This window comes from the organism of the source record quoted next, unplaced genomic scaffold (genome assembly GCF_019419815.1).
Source record: "Pyrus x bretschneideri cultivar Hongxiangsu unplaced genomic scaffold, Pyrus_bretschneideri_v1 Contig1, whole genome shotgun sequence".
Taxonomy (NCBI): Eukaryota; Viridiplantae; Streptophyta; class Magnoliopsida; order Rosales; family Rosaceae; genus Pyrus; species Pyrus x bretschneideri.
Window position 1 is genome coordinate 8735549 of NW_025999390.1, and position 13442 is coordinate 8748990.

General features: G+C 38.2%; 3 protein-coding genes across 11 annotated transcripts; 2 read left to right on the forward strand and 1 right to left on the reverse strand.

Moving 5' to 3' along the window:
- Positions 1 to 792: 792 nt before the first annotated feature.
- Positions 793 to 3695, forward strand: LOC103935614. 2 transcript variants are annotated; one of them, XM_009345391.3, is made up of 6 exons: positions 793 to 1092; positions 1501 to 1701; positions 1953 to 2069; positions 2224 to 2373; positions 3255 to 3313; positions 3429 to 3695. In XM_009345391.3, the coding sequence occupies exons 1-6, from the start codon at positions 889 to 891 to the stop codon at positions 3562 to 3564; spliced, it is 867 nt and encodes a 288-aa protein (XP_009343666.1). In that variant the 5' UTR covers positions 793 to 888; the 3' UTR covers positions 3565 to 3695. The 2 variants fall into 2 exon arrangements, with proteins under 2 accessions (XP_009343666.1, XP_009343668.1); XM_009345393.2 differs by having other exon boundaries at positions 951 to 1092; positions 1475 to 1701.
- Positions 3696 to 4491: 796 nt separating this feature from the next.
- LOC103935615 (general transcription factor 3C polypeptide 5) lies at positions 4492 to 10090 on the reverse strand. Of its 7 annotated transcripts, none has more exons than XM_048583806.1 (16): positions 9934 to 10090; positions 9532 to 9731; positions 9116 to 9443; positions 8897 to 8989; positions 8683 to 8773; positions 8108 to 8174; positions 7857 to 7899; positions 7495 to 7666; positions 7321 to 7419; positions 6955 to 7023; positions 6419 to 6557; positions 5959 to 6157; positions 5599 to 5705; positions 5411 to 5447; positions 5019 to 5189; positions 4492 to 4923 (listed from the first exon to the last, which is right to left on the reverse strand). In XM_048583806.1, the coding sequence occupies exons 2-16, from the start codon at positions 9664 to 9666 to the stop codon at positions 4865 to 4867; spliced, it is 1809 nt and encodes a 602-aa protein (XP_048439763.1). In that variant the 5' UTR covers positions 9667 to 9731; positions 9934 to 10090; the 3' UTR covers positions 4492 to 4864. The 7 variants fall into 7 exon arrangements, 6 of the variants coding, with proteins under 6 accessions (XP_048439763.1, XP_048439758.1, XP_048439779.1 ...); XM_048583801.1 differs by having other exon boundaries at positions 5599 to 5714; positions 9532 to 9677; positions 9934 to 10071; XR_665482.3 differs by having other exon boundaries at positions 4520 to 4874; positions 4954 to 5189; positions 5599 to 5714; positions 9934 to 10089.
- A 171-nt stretch (positions 10091 to 10261) lies between these two features.
- LOC103935616 (probable thiol methyltransferase 2) lies at positions 10262 to 13377 on the forward strand. 2 transcript variants are annotated; one of them, XR_007258288.1, is made up of 8 exons: positions 10262 to 10613; positions 10702 to 10832; positions 10917 to 11003; positions 11147 to 11247; positions 11326 to 11425; positions 11709 to 11794; positions 11894 to 11972; positions 13061 to 13199. XR_007258288.1 is itself a non-coding variant. In XM_009345401.3 (8 exons), exons 1-8 carry the CDS (start codon positions 10529 to 10531, stop codon positions 13112 to 13114), a joined length of 684 nt encoding a protein of 227 aa, XP_009343676.1. In that variant the 5' UTR covers positions 10269 to 10528; the 3' UTR covers positions 13115 to 13377. The 2 variants fall into 2 exon arrangements, 1 of the variants encoding a protein (XP_009343676.1); XM_009345401.3 differs by having other exon boundaries at positions 10269 to 10613; positions 11709 to 11755; positions 13061 to 13377.
- Positions 13378 to 13442: the final 65 nt, after the last annotated feature.

A 13442-nucleotide genomic window follows, 5' to 3' on the forward strand; every position in this document is an offset into this window, starting at 1 on the left:
GGGTTTAGTTTACACAAATTAGTTGGTCCAGACGAGGTCGTTGCTGGATCAGATGCTAAAGAAGAAGCAAGTGGCTGTATATTTTTGTCACGTGGTCCTTCCCCGTTTGTCTGCTCTGTTGTTCCAGCTCAAAGATTTTACCTTCGCGAGAGATCCCTATGAAATTCACAGCACATACATGAAATCGTAGATTCATATTAGAGTTTAATGAAATTCTTGCAAGACAATGAAGCTGCATCGGTCGCTATTGGAGCGAATTTGTTAGGATATTGTCCCGTTGGAGTACTCGGAAACAATTGACGATGAACTAACCTTTTTTTTTTAATTTTTTTTTACGAGTATAAGTTCTACGCGGTGAGAATGTCACTCTGGACGCTAATTATAAGAATGGTTGATGTTATTCACACAATTTTTTTTTATCTCTCACATATCTGGTTAATTTTTATCTTTTGATTTTCTTCAAATTATTTTATCGGACAGCTAGAAGAATATAATCTATTTACCCTATTCAATAAGTGGAGAGAAAATAGTTAATCATGTATTATCATGTTATCAAGTTAGACACGTGGCACTGGTAGTGTCATTGACATTGTAGATAGGTTCCGTTGAGTTGTGGGTAGGTCAAAATATGCAAAGAAGGAAAGATAAAATTAAGGCAAATACACGAGAGTATAATAAAAGTTGAAAAGCCAAAAAGCGAACGAAAAGATAAAAATTGGAAAAGGAAAAGCCTTTTTGACAAAATCTTATTCCATTTTACAATTTGTTAATTTTCTGCATTATATAAATAATCAAATGAGAAGGAGATTGTGAAAAGCGCAGAAAGATAGAAGCAGAGAAGCAAGCAGCCGCTGCCCCCAAAAGCAAAAGCCCAACGAAAAGCGAGGAATGACAACACCCTTGCATTTGAGGCTCTTCCTGCCTCTCACCTCCATTACTCCCTATTCTTCTTCTTCTTCTTCCTCCTCAGACTTCCCCTGCAAGTCCTTCAAATCCTTTCACTCTGCAAGCCCTAATTTCAACCTTTCTTCCCTCTCATCTCACAGCCACACATGTGCTCGAAACAGGACATCCACTCGCTCCAAACCCAAGGTATCTCTCTCTCCCTCTCCCTCTCCCTCCGCATATTTATATGTTCGTATTCAAATCATCAGCTTTTCTTAATTCTGAGAAGTTGGGTTTCGTTGGTGATGAAAAAGATTGTATATTTGGGCTTACAAATCGTTGTGCTTATTTTTCTGGGATGAGATGCTTCTGTTCCTTCATGAAGTAATTGAATTTGCTCTTCAAAGTTGGGGTCTTGTTTGCGTTAGTCTCTCTGTTATCTCAAGATGCTGCTGCAATTCTATAATTTCGACCTCCATTTGCCTTAAACCGGTTTAATTTCCTGTAAAAGCATGTGACTTGAACTTGTGTGCGTACAAATTACCACTCTTTGTGGGCAGTTGGTTTTTCACTAATGATTTACTACCAGGGGTATGTTTTTCTGTACTCGTATAGTGGCTTTGTGGACGCTTGAGAAGTGATCAAGACATAGGTAGTCGATCAAATGAAGACGCGAGCGCGACTGGTGTGAGTATGTTTGGCTCGGATGAAGAAGGAGGTACCCAAATCCCAACCCAGGCTCAATCTGTTGTCGAAGGATCAGGGGCAGTTATGGTTTCAGAGTATAGACCTGTGGACGATGTGGATTATCTACAGGTGCGTGATTATTCTTCGTTTGGCTTCTTTCCATTTCGTAGACTTGATGCATATAAATGTAATCGTTGCCATGAGGATTACTTACAAAAACATAATTCCAGTCACTCAATTTATTTGTAAACCATATGTTTGCAGGACTTTTAGGTAGCCTATATCTCTTGCAGGTCTTGTATGCTTTGTCTTTAAGTGTTTTCTTAATTGCAACTTGAAAGCACTCTCAGTCTTCCTATATTATGCAACGTTATCTGCAGGAGTTATTAGCCATTCAGCAACAAGGGCCCAGAGCCATTGGTTTCTTTGGGACCCGGAATATGGGATTCATGCATCAAGAACTTGTTGAGATTCTCAGCTATGCGATGGTGATCACTGTAAGAGCTGTAACTGAATTAGATTTTATATCTTGCATTTATGAGTACGTATGGAGCTATCAGATGTTCAACAATACTGGGCAATTTCAGTTTATGTTGAATCTGAAGGGATCAGTGACCTTGACTTGTGTGTCCCTTAACCTCCTGTTTGCAGAAAAATCACATATATACATCAGGGGCTTCCGGTACTAATGCAGCTGTCATCAGGGGTGCTTTAAGAGCAGAGAAACCAGAGCTGCTTACTGTAATCTTGCCCCAGAGTTTGAAGAAGCAACCACCCGAGAGCCAGGAATTATTGTCAAAAGTAAGAATTTCTTAAAATGACATTCCTTGAATTTTACACGTCATCTATTTTGGTCTTTACTAGATTTTCTCATAGTATTCACATGTTCGGAGTTATCAATTGCTTATTGTCTCATAGTTGACTCTGAGTTTAGATTTTTGCTCCTCTTTTTACTTTTTGGATTTTCTTGATGCTATTTGTGTACGGTAGTTTCTTAAACCACAATAGCAGGGGCTTTTGTAGTTCTAGTGCACTATGGCCTTGCCCTCTGCATCCCTCTTGGTTATTTATCAAAGACGAAAAACTCATATAAGGCCTACGTCTCTTTTTCATCTTTGTTTTCCATTTTTCCTTTACTCAAGGAAGTTCTAATAATTCATCTGCATCTCGCTCAAAATGTTCATCCGTTCAAATTTGTTCAGGTATGATTGTATTGCAGTCATTTCCTTGTTAGGGAACATCCAGGAAAGCATCTAGTATATAGCCTATCACCATTTAACGAGATGATATGTATGAATTTGAAGAGCTCGCCAGCAAATGGCCCTTATTTTGTATTTAATTTGACAAATAAGTATTGCTGTATTAGGATGAGATTGGGTGTGCCATTTCTCAATATTCTTATGATAGGAACTTAGGATTACAGTTCCTACAATTTATTACTTTAGGCATTACAAGAGTAGATCTGCTGTAGAATGTCTTAGAAAATGAAATTGAATCGGCAGCTCTTAATTATTTACAGAGCGATTGGGTACATATAAGCTTGAACAGAATTTAATGGGTCCCAAGTGTCTTTCTAGTTGTTATTTCCAGAATATGTTTAGTAACTTAACCTTGTTTCCCGCCATGCGAAAAAAGGAAAAGCAATGTTGTTATGGTAATTGATAATTTCTTGGGATTTTCAGGTCAAGAATGTGATAGAAAAGCCTCAAAATGATCATCTACCACTGATAGAAGCGAGCAGGTTGATAGCAGTTCCACTTTTACGTTTAGAGTAGCTTCCATCATGTTATACCAGTTGCAGGTATCATTTATCTAAGCATGAACTTGTTTTCATTTGTTTGATGGTGAAACTGCAGGTTGTGCAATATGGACATCATTTCACATGTACAGCAAGTTATATGCTTTGCGTTTCACGACAGTAGATTGCTCATGGAAACTTGTCAAGAGGCCAAAAATCTCCGCAAAATTGTGACTCTCTTCTACCTGGATTAAGCACCTCCTTCCCTTGTTCATCTGTCCATACATTTTGAGTGAGAGAAGGGGAGAGAGCGCTTCTATTTCTGTTTGTATAAAATTAGATGGAAGCGACCAAATATCAATGAAGTAGCTTGGAAGTTGATTAATTTGCTCATTCTGTCATTTTTTTTGGCTGAAGCCTGAGGTATCCCACACCGCGAAGGATAGGGCTAGTCCCTAGCAGGGTCCGGAAAGGTTAAAGGCATTTTAGTCCATCCTTGGCCACAATCAAATATTTCAATCCGTGATTGGAAGAGCTGTATTTTGTTAGTATATATTTTTATTTTGTTTTATGGTCTAAAAGATTAAATAATAAATATTTATGGGGCACGATAAATGGATATATACCATTTTCAAATGATTTATAAAATTCTCACTTATTGTGTATACAAAATATCTTGCAGAAACTCGAACAATCTTCACAAAAATAGCGAACAATAATTCACCGGTTTTTTATTAGTTTTGCAAATTTGTACCAGAACTTTTGCCGTATCAATGTACCATCAGCTACTGGAAATTCATGGAAGATATTTCAAAGATGTCCTCATCGACAGAACCGTCTTATGGCTATTTTGGTCCCACTAATATTGTGTATTGATTCAAATTAAATAAGGTGAATAAATGAAAGACCACTTACAAATGATAATTTAGAGCGATATTATTCATTCCTTTTTATTTTTCACAAATTCACACTTCTTTCAATTTTCGGCTATCAAATCGAATAAATTGAAAATGATCAAGTGACAGAAACTAACAAAGAGTGTGGATAGTAGCTGCATACGCACAAAATATGAGAAAAACGGAAAAATCACATTTTTCAAAAAAATTGTGAGCGATAACTCTTCTTTTTTTTTTTTTTTTTTTTTTTTTTCAGTTTTGCAAAGTTGTGTGCGTGCGACTCAATAACATAAGATCACTTGTAACACCAGGATTTACAAATGTTACAAGAAAATCATGAAATTTGTTATATAATATTCCTCTCCAAGTCCAAGTTAGGATCACATCAAATCAACAAAAAGTTTCTTGAAAGAATTTCAACAGCTGCGCCTTATACAACACCACGGTCACCAGTCACACTACTGTGAGTGTGACGAGTGCAACGATTGTAGAGTTGCAGCTGAGTTCGGGTGCTCCCTACATCTATCTACATGTATTGTATGCCAAAGTTTGAAATGTTAGAGAATCACCAAGAGACTTTAAACCTGTTGAACTGTAGACTTGCAGCTGCAACGACGGCATCCCCTGGCTTTAGATTAGATGGTCTTCTGCCCCTCCCTCAGCCGCGACTAAAACACAATATTATTGAGGCTTTAGAAAAATCCAAAATCTGAATAGCTGTTTGAAATGGAAGATACACTGTCATACTTTGAAGGAGCGTTTAAATAAGCGATCAGGAGGATGGAGGGAACCTTGGAGATGTTATCAATCACCTTCATCAGAGAAGTTGCCATCACTCTCTTGCTCGTAAATCTGGTATTCTTCGTCGCTTGTATGAGTTGCTGCTACATCTTGTTGTATTCCATCACCCCCTGCTTCAGAAGAGGGAAAACTACCAAAAAGTTCCTGTAAATGGGTTCTTGAGATGTTTTCCATGTTCATATCTAACAACATATAGGAAATCCACAAGAATTTGCATGACTTCAAACATTTGAAAACCGCCAATCCAAAAGAACTCGCAGTATTGCTTCAAAGTATGGAAAAATAAGTCCCAGAAAGAATCACTTTTTGGTTTCAAATCATGCCAAATTATCAATCTTTATGTATGAAAGATGCACAAAAAAGAAAAAGAAAATTGAACTGGACAGTTATGCTGTAAGGATACAGGAATGTGACTGCAGAGAAATTTCACCATCCTCAGCCTACAAACAAGTGAACATGAAATAAGTCAACAAAAACGAGGCACGCTTGAATCTTGATAATTTATTGAAAAGAAAAAAACTGTATAGAAACCGATATTAGAGAAGACAGTGATTTAACAGATAATTTGTTGAAGATAAAAGAATCAATTACCGCATCAATTCCATCATACGTATCTAATGCCTCTTCAACATTATCAGCCTCAGTGTCATCTTTCTCATCATCCTCAAGATTGTTGGGTTCTGCAGCATCTTCCTTGCCTATAAGTTCTAGATAAAAGTACTCAATAAATATCACCAACAATCAGTAAGTCCTACTATATTTAATCTCTAAAATTGTCTTTTTTGAAGGACCGCACTGAAAAAACATTCCAGTGATACAATACTTTGAAAGTTCTCGAAAACAGTCAGAAAATTTAAAAATATTAAACATGCTCTTAATTAAACAGTAATTTCGAAAGAAAACTAATAAAGAACCGGAACCCAGTCCACAAATGTAGTTTTCTGTTTGTACCAGCATTGTCTTCTGGCTGTATCACTTCAGCACGTATAAAGTTGTCTTTACTGCACATCTTCTTGGACTTTTTAAAGCTTTCCGTCGCAGCTTTAAGCAAGTGTTCTGAACCAGGTTCAGGGAACACAGATAGGAACCTCACCTTAACACGATCTTTCAAGTTCTCAAGCATGTTATATGAAAACCATCCCGTCTCAGACTGCAAAGAAATAGGCTAAATTCAAAGCTGGCCAATGTTGAAATTCTAATGGCCCAAATAAATAAAGGAACACTAAGTTAATATACTTCATTTCACTACAGTAAATTATGACTGTGCCGGATTAAAGAGATTCTCACAAAACATCATCAAACATTTAGAAGTTATGACCAATTGTACTTTTATATTATACAGGTTTTATGGTATGCAAATACATGAATTTGCATGGAAAAGCGACAACATATCTTGATTCTAGAAACTCACGGAGCAAGTTGTCTGAGCCGGAGGCTTCCTTATCTGTTCTTGAATGTAATCATCACCAAGTTCAAATAGTTGCAATGTTGTATGGCACTTGTAAGGGAACACTCGAAATGCACATATATCCTCCCATCTATGCTTTAGTCTGCACGAGTGACCCCAAAAAGAAAAAGAATAAGAGAACTTATTCGCATAGAAAACTTGTCATTCACATTAACAACGGGAAATTAGAACGAGTAAATTTGGTCTTCAAAGCTAGAACCAGTTGCAAGGCTCATCTTGAGTATCCTCCAAACAATGTATGGAAAGAAACACATAATTCTAAAAATTAATGATGGTACAGATACTAGGGCAAAAATAAGATGGTTGATGTTTCATAACAACCAATTACTGGACAACTCCGTAAGCACTCATTCAAGTCAGCATTGCTTTCTTTATTCAAACATAGTAAGAAAATGCCAAGAAACAACCTCTCTCTCCCTCAATTAATTGTTACACTAGATTTCGAACAAAACTAAAGAAAACTTTGAAGAGAAACTTACTGATTGGCTGAATTAGCATCACAGTAACTTTGTAATGGTGGTCTTACTCGATAATCAATTTTCTGATAGCTGCCGAAACAAAATATTACTATAAGCAAAAAAGGAGATAAATCTAGAATCAAACTAGGTGGTGGTGGAGGGAGTTCTTCTGCCCCCTTTCTGAATACATATTGTAATTAGGACTTTTCAGGTCCATCATTATTATCTTTTACAAAAATCAAAAGTAACAAACTTCCATATACAATTTTCCACTTTCCTTTAAATAATAACATTGTATGATGGAAACAGAAACCTACATACAAAAGAAATAAAAAAGCAGACAGTTGCTAAATACTATATGTGTAAGATGCTTTGTTTATAACTCACATTCGAGAATCAGGATCTTTGCGAGGATCATATCCTTTTTTTATCCAAAACCTAAGAAATGGTCCACGCGAAAAGTAGTATGCAACTCTAGAAAGAAGCCTGCAAGAACAAAATGACCTCAACCGACAGAACGAAGACTAAGACTAGAAGACTATAAGCTAAAGGAAAGACAACCTTCTGAGTATGTGATCTGAAAAGTTGAAGCCCTTATCAAGCAAGCGTTCGGTTAATGACTCTTTTGGCCATATAGGCCGCTCATCAAACAGCCGAGACAAGGCCATCTGTGACACCCACTGATCTGAGCCATGGGATATATATTCCTCCCAATTTGTTCTCTTAGGAATCTGTAAGAATGCTAAGTAGAAAAGATACACAGCTATGCAGGAACTTCATAAAGATTCCAATCTTGATGACTTTCATGCCATCAACTCTTATTATTATTCTTTTTGAGATAAATAAATAAACAAATTGGAAAATTTAAAATAACTCTCAGCAATAAATTACAACTAGCTTTCTAAAATTAACATTTAGGATATCACTGATGCCAAAGTCAAGTGCAAGAACTGGCTCCATACTCATCTGGAAAAAAGAAAATAATAATGTCAGTTTGAACTATCCACCTGGTTAAAACTTATCGAATAAGCTGAAACAAGAACCTTAACACTGGGGTCTAAGACTCATCTTGTACCCTCAAAAGAGCCAAATAAGCACAAATATCATAGCTTTTAGCATGCATATATTTAGCTATGCCATCAAAACAGTAGAGTAATTCAACAATAATATTCACCTCCCATTGGTGTTGCACAGGTTCTTCTTGATTCTTTTTTGCACTCAATGTCGCTGGTGGTTTCAACCTAAAAGGTAAGTACACTGCATACATTAGCACAGGAAAATTGAGCCATTTGTTTGAGGCCATCAAATAATATACCATCCAATAAGTTCCAAGTCTTATGATAAGAAACAAAGATTCCTATGAGAAAGAAGACGAGTACAAGAGAAGAAGGGCGGAAGTGCATCTAATCAGATACTATAACAAAACTTAACAAGATACAAGGAACACATAGCTCCCCAACTAATCAAGATCAAATACAATAAAGGGAATATTCTCATATGATTAGAAGTTTAGAACAAAGGTGCCCACATCCACATGTCTTCATAATACTTGATTTTAGCTCCTTGGAACCACCAATAATTGATAAAGTAAAGAAGAATAACCCCATTACATGACTTTAAGTAGTCATGAAGAAAGAATCATAACCAAAAACAAGAAGTTATCTCTGAAGGAAAATTGTGGTAACAGGATTATGCAAAGATAAAAATAAATTTCCAATATAAGAATAAAAAAATGCTAGAACATCTTACACTAAACTATCAGGCACATCCTTGGGTGCAAAAAGTTGAGGTAGTAGAATCATCACATCCTCCTGGTCAACATCCATAAGGCCACCCTTATCTACAAATAGATAGAAAATAATGTACAAGACGTAAACACACTCGCTAAGGTGAAGGAAAGAAAGATGTTACGAATATCTCCAAGCTACAAAAACTAAAAAGAATTGAAACCCAGAGACTTTACCAAAGTGTGGCTCCTCAATTTCTGTCCAATTTCTCTTTTTCTTCCGTGCAACATCAGCATGGACAGCAATGACATGCTGGTAGTCTACCATCCCTTTAAACATGTCAAAAGAGGAAAAGAAGCACCACTGAAAGTCAGTTCTGAAATGGCAGGAAAATTTAACGAAGTATATAATCTAGGAGATGTAACAGGTGTTGATGCAAGCAGGGCCACTCTAACCATCAAAGTGATACGCCTCTGGAACACGAGCAACAATATCAAAGTTTAATTGATCATTATCAGGTTTCCGCAATTCATCTTCTTTGCGGGCAAGTAGTTCACTTTCGGGTTCAGATGACTGTATGCCTTTGCCCAAGTCAGTTGCATCTTGCAAGGACCTTTTAAACGTCCTATCTGAAACTTGATCACTTTGTCCAGCACTAGACTTGGTTTTAGATATTTTGAGCAAAAAGTTGTTGCAAGGACGTAGGTCTCCAAATGCAGGATGTGCATATGGATCTTCGGGCCGGAAATGGAGCTCCAGCCTGCTTGACTGTGAAGTACGAGCCTGCAAGCCAAATGGTGAAACATCTCAACATGGTGACACAAAATGGTTAAAGGACTAGAGAATTAGTAAAGCGGGCAACTTGGCAGACCTTACGAATTGCTTCGGTCCCTCCTAGTGTCTCGATGGCACGGGACATGGACGAAGGATAACCGGGATAGTGGATGGCGAAAACTTGTTTGCTAGGGAGAAATCCGGTGGCGGCGCCATCTTTCACGACCCCCATTGTAAAGGTTACTGTTGCAGAGAAAACCAAGCTAATCTAAACAATTCAAAACTACCCAGTAGTACCTACATCATCATTGAATTAGACCAAAAAATAAAAAGTTAAACTTGACATGTTAAGATGGACAGTGGACAACCATAATTCATCTTCAATGGAATATAATTACCAAGAAAGAATACTCATCAAGTTCAATAATTTAAAACAAAAAGGAAAATAAAACTTAAGAAGAAAGTAGAAAGCATGAATATGTTGATGTAGAAACACTACCAGACTACCAGGCAGGCAGCAACTAGGTTGTCTTCTTCTTTAATTATTCCAGCCCCCTCTCATGGAGGCGCAGGGAGAGAGAGAGAGCGAGCGAGAGAGAGAGAGGCGGCGTTCGCAAGGGCAACGGGACTGGCAGAGCCGCAGAGGCGGGGAAAGGACGGAGGGGAGGTGGGGAAATTATTCTATGTAACTGAGATACCCTACCCCGGTGCATCGGCCAATTATATTTTGACACGTCGTTAAATTTTTTTGAAACGCGAGGACACGTCACCTTAAATTCCCGAGTTCCGAGGGAGTTTTACTGCCAGAACTCCGGTGCAAACATGTCCGTCGGAAGGAGGGAGGACCGGTTGGCACGCGGGCTAAGAGAGAGGGTTGGCTTGGCTGCTGACTAAATTCCTCTCAGAATACTAGCAACTGGCTCTCCTGCGAGTCCAGTCCAGTCCAGTCCAATCTGGCTTACCAAACAAGAGCTATCAGCAGAGGCTCCAATTTCCTCCTCTCATCATGCATTAGGAATCTCAGTCTCAATCCAAATCTTGTGGGTTCGATTCCCAGGAGAGGCCTCCTTGCTCGCGCGAACCAAACAAGGCTGATGAGGAAGAGAGAGGAAGAAGATGCCCACCAGAACCCTCCCGCCGTCGACAAGCTTCAGCAAGTCGTGCACAGCAACTCTACAGGTAGCTACCCATTCGATTTTCTTTAAGAATAAGGTGATAAATTGGGTTTCCTGATTGGGATTGATGGATGGGTTTTTGGTTTCATAAGGCGGTTGGGACAAGTGCTGGGAGCAAGGTTTGACCCCTTGGGATTTAGGGCAGCCAACGCCCGTTATTTCCCATCTTCATCGGACGGGAGCCCTTCCCAAGGGCAGGGCTCTTGTCCCTGGATGTGGCACTGTATGTACTATTCTACTCATTACTCTCTAGTCATTACACTATTCTCAGTAGGAATTCGATTACGAGTTGTTTGCATGATGGCAGGGATATGATGTTGTAGAAATTGCATGTCCTGAACGCCATGCCACTGGATTGGACATTTCAGAGAATGCCATTAACAAAGCTCTGGAGGTAAGAGTTGACATATCCACTCCATTTTCACTTAACCAGAGGTCAATCGCCCGTCGGCCATGAATAATATGTACTCTTTTCTGATCCTTTTTAGTTAGATTATGAGGTCCTACTTCAAATTTCTGTTTGAAATGTCATGGCAGTTGTTTTCCTCACTTCCCAAAGCACGGTACTTTACCTTCTTAAAGGTGGACTTTTTCACTTGGCATCCAACTGAATTGTTTGATCTCGTTTTTGATTATACGTAAGGTTACTTGAAACACTCTGCATTTTTTTTTTCCCATGAGGAAGACCTTTTGATTGATCGCGTCTTATGGTACAGGTTCTTCTGTGCTGTTGAACCAGACATGAGATCTGCATGGGCGCAGAAGATTGCAGATATCTTAAAACCAGATGGGGAGCTCATAACACTGATGTTTCCTGTATTAACTTTTCTCCCTTCATTACCTCTCTCTCATTGTGTGTATGTGTGTGTGTCTCTGTTCTTTGTTAGTATTTCCTTCTTACAATGAACATGAACGCATCCATCTGATAATAGAAGGGATCCGGTTTTGATTATCATTTGTGGTAATAGCTCATTTCTTTTTGCATATTTATTTCTTCAAGTTTTATTGAAATTTTGATTAGTTAAAATTTTCGAATTTTAATATTTATGTTTATACATAGTTTGATAGTCTATTGATAAGTAAATTTATCTGATGGCAGACCAGTGATCATATTGGTGGACCACCTTACAAAGTGTCAGTTTCAGAGTAAGCTCCAACTCCATATCCTGTTTTACAATCTTTTAGGTACTGAACTGGTGTTGCTATTGATCACATACAAATGATACTGTTTTTACTTACAAGACTGTAGTCTATACTGATTATTCTTGATTCTATTTTGTGCAGTTATGAAGAGGTTTTGCATCCCCTAGGCTTTAAGGCAACCTCCATCTTAGACAATGAACTAGCTGTCCGACCTCGCAAGGTATGTAACATGTAATCTAGTTAAATTGGATATGTGACTGCCAAAGTTTAGAAGTCATACTACAAGGTGAAATAAATGATTATAAATATCAAGTACCAAAAACATCACAAATATATCAGCCTTGGGGTGAGTCCACCTACCTCGTCGAATTGAGACGATTATGTAATGTAGATGCTGGCCTATGGCTATTAGTATTATATAGGCAATATGAAATGTAATCGCAGACGATTATGTTAAGTACATAGGCAGCCGAAATCCCTGTCACTTCTCTTGGGGTGAGAACTTGCCTCTCCGGAGTTATGCTGTCAGTATCGCTCCAACAAGATTAGTAAGGTCGAATTAATCCTTGGTAATCCAAGTAGCATTTGATAAGACCCAATTTGATCAGGCTAGAATATGATCCTGAAGTACATCCGCGGTCTCATCTTAGCATAGGAACAGAAGTAAGATTGTAACTGTCATATATGAGGGACAACAAATAAACATACATTAGGTCTAAACTTATGAGGACAGGAAAAGGTTCGTTGCCCCCGTCCAACTATTTGAAGGAATCTTTAGGATGAAGCTCAGGTGAACATGAACCATAAAAAGAGTCACCCAGATTAAATTGTGATTCCTCCATTGCACAGAAGTACTCGGAAGCCTCTTAGTTTAGTAGGAAAATCACAAACAATTGTGTAAAGCTGTAAAGGTTCCAGAAAACTCAAAAGGAAGAGAGTTGAGTGGCAAAGGTGCGAGATCAATTGGCAAGGGGAAAGACCATGAGCAGTGTGAACTGGTTGTTACAAACCAAACTTATCATTAGGAAACATCTACCCCGTTTACATTGTCAATGACCTTAACTTTGATTATCCTAAGGGTGCATATGGACGAAGACTACAGATTTGTGCTTGATGCTGATACGCTCTTTGTTCATCTGTGCTTGCGGAGATACACCGAAGTTACTAGCCTTTTGGTTGCTTTGAACTTGTGTTTATCTAGACTCTAGTCTTCTACTATGAAAGCTTCGCTTCAGTTGATTTGGAAATAATCAAGAACACAGTTGATGTTTATTGAGTTTTAAAAGAAATCTGGATTACATTTTTCAGGGAAGAGAGAAGCTAGGAAGGTGGAAGAGGTATCTAAGCAAATCCTCTCTCTGACAATGGCCGGCGTCAGTTGTTTTCCCCTTGCCTCTAAGGAGTTATTAGTCTGCTAAAGCAAAGCATCTGCAGCAATTTTTCTTTCAATCTAAATAATTGGTCAGTGTTTAAGGATCCCTGGAAACAGAGGGTGATGTGGTGTACGTTTGAGCCTATTACTCTCCCCAGACTTTGTCGAAAGCTTCAAGCATAAGGCTGTATATTGAATTGGATGACAAGAAAATAAATGCTCAATATTGTGTAATAATTTTGTTCGTGGTTCATTTCGAATCTGTAAATGCGCACAAACAATCCTTTTGCTCCAGAACACCGGCTTCTTGTACGTAGT

Excerpts from the sequence above, each read along its gene's own strand:
- LOC103935615 (XM_048583801.1), bottom strand. The coding sequence starts at position 9,666 with ATGGGGGTCGTGAAAGATGGCGCCGCCACCGGATTTCTCCCTAGCAAA. Across the intron at positions 9,444-9,531 it reads GGACCGAAGCAATTCGTAAG|GCTCGTACTTCACAGTCAAG; the intron begins GTCTGCCAAGTT and ends TTTGGCTTGCAG. Across the intron at positions 6,158-6,418 it reads CGGCTCAGACAACTTGCTCC|TCTGAGACGGGATGGTTTTC; the intron begins GTGAGTTTCTAG and ends ATTTCTTTGCAG.
- LOC103935616 (XM_009345401.3), top strand. The coding sequence starts at position 10,529 with ATGAGGAAGAGAGAGGAAGAAGATGCCCACCAGAACCCTCCCGCCGTC. Across the intron at positions 10,614-10,701 it reads CGTGCACAGCAACTCTACAG|GCGGTTGGGACAAGTGCTGG; the intron begins GTAGCTACCCAT and ends TGGTTTCATAAG. Across the intron at positions 11,426-11,708 it reads TCATAACACTGATGTTTCCT|ACCAGTGATCATATTGGTGG; the intron begins GTATTAACTTTT and ends ATCTGATGGCAG.
- LOC103935614 (XM_009345391.3), top strand. The coding sequence starts at position 889 with ATGACAACACCCTTGCATTTGAGGCTCTTCCTGCCTCTCACCTCCATT. Across the intron at positions 1,093-1,500 it reads CCACTCGCTCCAAACCCAAG|TGGCTTTGTGGACGCTTGAG; the intron begins GTATCTCTCTCT and ends GTACTCGTATAG. Across the intron at positions 2,070-2,223 it reads GCTATGCGATGGTGATCACT|AAAAATCACATATATACATC; the intron begins GTAAGAGCTGTA and ends TCCTGTTTGCAG.